Below are 6,156 nucleotides of genomic sequence, written 5' to 3'. Positions count from 1 at the left end.
TTGTCGATCAACCCTACCTGTGCCCTGCCCCCCAAGCCCCTTAAATGTTTATTTAACAGTTTATTCACTGCCGAATCCTCAGCACCTAGATGGGGCCTGACACATAGTAGGTGCTCAGTACATATTTGAGAATAAATGAGACAAGACCAGACATTAGGCAGAGATGAGCCAAGGTGAGAGGGAACTGGAGTGGCAGACACTGAGAAGATGGGGCTGGGGAAAAAGAAGAGAGAAGTTGGGGGTGTGGGAGAGTGTGAGGGGCACCTCTGGCAGAGGCAGAAGTGGGGGACATGCACCGGGGAGCCCTGTGAGGCCGTGGTCATAGGTGGGGGTCTGGGCTTGATTCATGTTCCCAGGGGCTTCCAGGAGGGGAGTGGATGGGACAAGGGGTTCCTGGGGGTGTTTGCTGAGCTATCATGAAGGGGACTTCTGATTTGTCCCGGGGTGGGGGTGGGTGGGTTGGGCATCATGGGGAGCAGCTCCCCCAGCCCTCAGGGGTTCCCTGAGAGTGACAGGCACAAGGCACCTCCCACCTGCCCACCCAGTCCCCCTCAGGAGCCCAGAGCCCGTCCACTTCCTCCAGTGCATTCGGGGTAGGGGGCAGGCGGTTATAGAAGTGTGAGGCCTGCCTCAGGTCTGGCTGGCCCCAAGCACAGTGGGATAGACCAGATGGCACTGAGGGACACTCTGGGGTGAGTGCAATGTCATCAAAGAGGTCGAGGGTGGAGGCGTCCAGGGCGGCGAGACTTGGGCCGGGGCTGGCGCAGGGCTCCTCAGTGGGGGCCACAGCACAGGCCACCCCCAGGAAGGGGGACGGAGGCGGCGGGGGCGGCCTTCGGGGTGGCGGTCTCTGGGGAGGTGCCTTCTGAGACAGGATAGACAGGGCCAGGCGCTGGGTGGCAGCCTCAATGTTGGCAAACTGCCTGCAGAGAGACAGACATATGAGCTGTGTGGCCGTCAAGCATTCGCCTCCTGTTTGCCCTCCCGGGAGTGGTTTCCCTCTTCCTTTCCTCTCCATCTTTTTTCTCCGTGCTAGTCTCCCCGCCCCTGGGTCCATTTTCTTGAGTCTGACAATTCAGTTTTTCCAATCCCGTTCATAGGGGAGCCCTGAACGGCTGTGGGGTTTGTGTACTGCACAAGGCAGCAAGTCCAGTTCCGCTATAATGCACGTCTTTTGTCATTTACATTTATTATGGCCACATTCCAACATATAAAAGTGAAAAACGGGGGCGCCTGGGTGGCTCGTCGGTTAAGCGTCTGACTCTTGATTTCGACTCCGGTCACGCATGGTCTCACGGTTTGTGAGTTTGAGCCCCGCTTCCGGCTCTGTACTGACAGTTCAGAGCCTGCTTGGGATTCGCTCTCTCTGCCCGCCCCCACCCCCCCCCCGCCCCCACCCCCTGCTAGCTCTCTCTCTCTCTCAAAAAAACAAACTTGGGAGAAAAGTAAAAAACATCCGAAGGAAAGGATGCTTTAACAAATGTTTTTCACACAAAGGCGCACTGTGGGCTAGGGGTGCACCTGTAACACTGATGCCCTGTGACTTCTACTTCCGGCAGAGCTCTTAAATCTGCCCACCTCTCATCTCCAGCAATTCTTGGTTCAAGTCGCCAGCATTTCCCACCTGGATGACTACAGCTGCCACTGCACTGGCCTCCCCCACCCAGCATTCCTATCCCTCAAGAACTATATGGATGGATCTGACAGCGATGGGCTCAGTATTGTCCCCCTAAAATTCGTATGTTGAAGTTTTAGCCCCCAGTACCTTAGAATGTGACTGTATCTGGAGACCCCTGAGGGTGGTCTCTCATCCAACGAGAGATTAGGGCCCGTGGAGGGAAGACCACGTGGAGACACAGGCCACCTACAAACCAAGGAGAGAGGCCTCACCCTGCCAGCACCTGGTCTCGGATTGGGTGAGAAAGTAAATTTCTGTTGTTTCAGCCGCCCAGCCTGTGGTGCTCGGTTCTGGCAGGTCGATTTCTGTCTCTCAAAGCTAAACATTAATTTTTTTTTTAAATGGGGTGACCCAGTGACAGAGAAATCACGATGGCAGCTTCTGGGAAGGAGACACGATGAGGGCCTCCGGGGGCCAGAAGTGCCCTGTTCCTGGATCTGAGTGTTGCTTACACGAGTGGGTTCCTTTTGGGAGCGTTCATCAAGCTCTATGCTGACAATGTGTGCATTTCTTGTAGTTTTTTTTTTTCCTTTTTTTTTTTAAGTTTTGTTTATTTTTGAGAGAGCACAAGTGGAGAGGGGCAGAGAGAGAAGGAGACACAGAATCCGAAGCAGGCTCCAGGCTCCGAGTTGTCAGCACAGAGTCCGTCGCGGGGCTCCAACTCACGAACCGTGAGATCGTGACCTGAGCCGAAGGTGGACACTGAACTGACTGAGCCACCCAGCCCCCTCTCCCCCAAAGGTTTTATTTAAAAAGGAGTCTGATGGGGGCGGCTGGGTGGCTCAGTCGGTTGAGCGGCCGACTTCGGGTCAGGTCACGATCTCACAGCTCGTGACTTCGAGCCCTGCATCGGGCTCTGTGCTGATGGCTCAGAGCCTGAAGCCAGCTTCGGATTCTGTGTCTCCCTCTCTCTCTGACCCTCCCCCGTTCATGCTCTGTCTCTCTCTGTCTCAAAAATAAACGTTAAAAAAAATTTAAAAAAAATAAAAATGAGTCTGATGTTGTATGTTTCTGTTTACATGAAATGTCCACAATAGGCAAATCCCCAGAGACAGAAAGCAGATTGGTGTCTGTCAGGTTCTGGGGAAGGAGGGGTGGAGAGTGACTGCCTACTACTAATGGGTATGGGATCTCCTTTGGGGGTGATGAAAATGTTCTGGAACCAGACAGAGGTAATCGGTCGCCAAACATTACGAACGTAGGAAACACCCACGAAGCGTCCGCTTTAAAATATTCGAAATGGTGAATTTCACGTCGTGTATATTTTACCACAAGAAAATAGGCTTAGAAATAAGTTAGTAAGAGCTGACATTCTGGAACTGTCTCTGGAGCTAAGGAGGATAGTTCTACTCTGAGTGCCCCTGGGAAAAGTTCAGAGAGGGCAGGTCAGGTTAAATGACAGAGAATGGGAGGGGCAGAAGGGGGAGCTGATTTGAACAAACTTAAGTATAAATGACACTTAGGGCCGAAGAGTCATGACGTCTGTGACTTACTACAGCTCTTTTAGGACGATAGGTGAAGGAAGTAGGCTAAGATGTCATCGGCAGTGAAGTGTAACAGTGGTGCGTGAGTGGCAGCATTTCTCAAACTTGAGTGCCCGGCCTAACACCCGGAGGGCTGATGGGAACACAGGTCCTTGGGCCCCGGAACTTTGGGTTCTGCAGGCCCCGGGGTGGCGTCCAAGAAGCTGTGTTTCTGGCACATCGCCACGCCATGCTGAGGTGCTGACGCTGCTGGTCTGGGGTCCAGATGCAGACCAGATGCCGCTGGCCTGCTGCGTCAGACAACTGTCGTGACGTTTCTGTGGGCTGGAAATCCTTCACAACGAAAAGCCAAAAATCCATGTCCAGGGTGGGAGGGGGGCTCCTGAGGGGGCAGGGCCTGAGGGGACCTGGGGGGAGGAGGAGGAGGAGGACGTGGGTGGGAAGATGCTGAAGGTAGTTTGCCTCTGACCTGGATTTTCTCAGGGTGAGCCCGGGCGCTCAGGGGAATATACTCCATAGCTGCCTGTGCCGCCTCGTGGGTGGCCTGGGTCTCTGGGGAGTATGTGGCAGGGCCAGGCGTGGGGGTGGGAATATCTGGGATGCTATAGGAGAGAAGCTGGCCCTGGGGAGTGGGGAAGCTGAGCTGGGGAGGGTAGAGGGGGGACCTGGGAGGTGAGAGACAGGCATTAGCACGGGGTCCAGACTGGGAGTGAGCAGGGAGCCCTCCAGGTTGGGGCTGCAGATGGGGAGGGGTCCTTGAAGTGGTTGACAAGGGGGGCTGGGGAGGAGTTAGAAGGCTCGCTCTGGGACGAAGGGCTGGACCGTGTTTGGGGAGATGCATGTTTTCCTCTTCGATAATGGGTTTGTAGAGTGGTGGTGGTGAACATTCTGGGCTGGTCAGGGCTGGGCATTCTGGTGGAAGGGGGTTTGCAGTGTGGAGGCAGGAGTTAGGCTGGACGAGGCACCTATTTGCTCAAATTTGGTTCCAAGACCTCCTGGGACAAGATTCTGGCTGGCTGGGAGGAACAACCTACTTGCAGAAAAGCAGGTCCTTGGACGAGTAACTTCGTCTCTCTGTGCCTCAGTTTCCTCTTTGAGAAATGGGGATTGTAATAACATCTACTTCCTGGGGTTACTATGGGGGATTAATGAGTTCCTGTTCATTGTGAGTGAGTATTACCAGTTACCACTAAAGTACTTAGAACAAGCACCCGGCACATATGAGTGTTGATCACCACCATCATCACCATTATTATCACCACCATCACTATCACCATGATGAGACTCCTTGTCTGCAATGTGAGGACAAAGTCAACCTACTGTGCAGGTCTCTTGGGAGCATTAAGTGACATATTATATGTCAAAGCCTCAGTGTGGTGTACCTGACACCTGAAAGTGCTCAAAAAATGGTCACTGTCACAGAGTGAGGAGAGAGCACAGGCTAGGGTGGGATGGGGCTGGGCGGGGTGTGAGAGCGGGGACAGGCTTGAGCAGAGAACTGAGGGGCTGAGGTTCCCACCCACACTCCCAGAGACGGCGAAGGACATTGCCCCACAAAGCGAACAGGATGGGCAAAGGCCAAGAAGTTGGATGGTCAAGTGCTAAAGGGGGAGCTCCTGTTTCTTTAGAACCTAATTCCCTCCCCCCTGTCCCCCTTTCACCCTATTCTGGCCACATTGGTCCTCAAACATTCCAGGGATGTTCCTGCCTCAGGGTCTTTGCACTTGCTGCCCCTTGCCTGGAATGCTCTTCCCTCAGACATCCACAGGTCTTATCCTCTGGCTTCAGTCAGGTCTTGGCTCTGTTGGCACCTTCTCAGCCGAGCCTTCCCTGACACCTTACCCAGTCCTTCCCCCACCCCCGCATGCCCTCCATAGCACTTATCACCTTATAACATGCCATATCATTTTAAAAAATTGAAGTGAAATTCACATAACTGAACCCCTTTACACGTGCAGTTCAGTGGCATTTAGGACATTCACAGTGTGCAACTACCACCTCTAATTAGTTCCAGAACTTTTCGTCGCCCCGGGAAGAAACCATGAACCCCCTGCCAATCACGCACCACCCCCACTTGCCTCCAGAGGTGCCTCCTCTGGCCCCGCTACCCCGCTTTCTGGCTCTGCCTGTTCTAGACATTTCACACAAATGGAATCATACAACAGGTGGCCTTTTGTGTCTGGCTTCTTTCACACGGGATCGATCAGCTTTCCAAGGTTGGTCCATGTAGCGTCATACTGTCTCACTGACATTATGTGGCTGTCCCTTGCCGGCCACCTTCCTGCTGGAACACAAGCTCTATGAAGGCAGGGAATTTTGTCCGCCTTGCGCTAATGGATCTCGGGCCTGGCCCACAGTCTATGCTCAATAAACGCATCCTGAGTGTTGATTGCGTCCAGCCCTGGGGTCCCCTTCTCTCTGTTCTGTCTGAGCCTGGTCTCCCCGCCTCTGAGGTGTCTGACCCCGACCCCTCCCCCTCTGCCCATCTCCCACCCTCCACCCCTCCTCACCTGCAGATCTGGTTGTGCAGAAACCTCCTGTGGTTGGGCCTCCTTTTGGGGGGCCGGGTCCTCCGAGGGTGTAGGGCGCGTAGCACGTGGGCGGCTGCCCCACTCACGAAGGCACACAGCTCCCGAGGGCTGGGCTCAGAGCCCCCAGAGGCTGTGGGGGCCCCGGGGTGCATGGCTGGGGTGATCTGGAATAGCCCCTCCACGGTATTGCTGCTGGTCAGAAAGCTGCTTCCACATCTGAGGAGAGGGGAGCAGCCGGGGCTGGGGGCTCGGGGCTGGGGAGGCAGACAGGAGGAGAGAGGGCTCTGGGCAGGGTAGGCCGACCCTGGAGGGGGGCCACCGCTCTGGTTGGAGGAGACAGGGCCCCGAGAATTAGGGCAGGCCCTCCCTCCAGTGCCTCATCCCCACCTCCTGGAGGCTGGATGCTGAGCTTTGAGGAGCCCGCGGGTGGAGGCTGATATAGGAAGGTGAGGGGGGGGGGTGC

General features: G+C 55.1%; 1 protein-coding gene across 1 annotated transcript; it reads right to left on the bottom strand.

Moving 5' to 3' along the window:
* Nucleotides 1-466: 466 nt before the first annotated feature.
* CE2H19orf85 (chromosome E2 C19orf85 homolog) lies at nt 467-5,845 on the bottom strand. The gene is made up of 2 exons (XM_042970056.1): nt 5,673-5,845; nt 467-923 (listed from the first exon to the last, which is right to left on the bottom strand). Exons 1-2 carry the CDS (start codon nt 5,843-5,845, stop codon nt 467-469), a joined length of 630 nt encoding a protein of 209 aa, XP_042825990.1.
* Between the last annotated feature and the right edge of the window lie 311 nt (nt 5,846-6,156).

This window comes from Panthera tigris, chromosome E2 (genome assembly GCF_018350195.1).
Source record: "Panthera tigris isolate Pti1 chromosome E2, P.tigris_Pti1_mat1.1, whole genome shotgun sequence".
Taxonomy (NCBI): Eukaryota; Metazoa; Chordata; class Mammalia; order Carnivora; family Felidae; genus Panthera; species Panthera tigris.
Note: the sequence above shows the minus strand (reverse complement) of the source record. Positions and strands in the feature narration are given on the sequence as shown.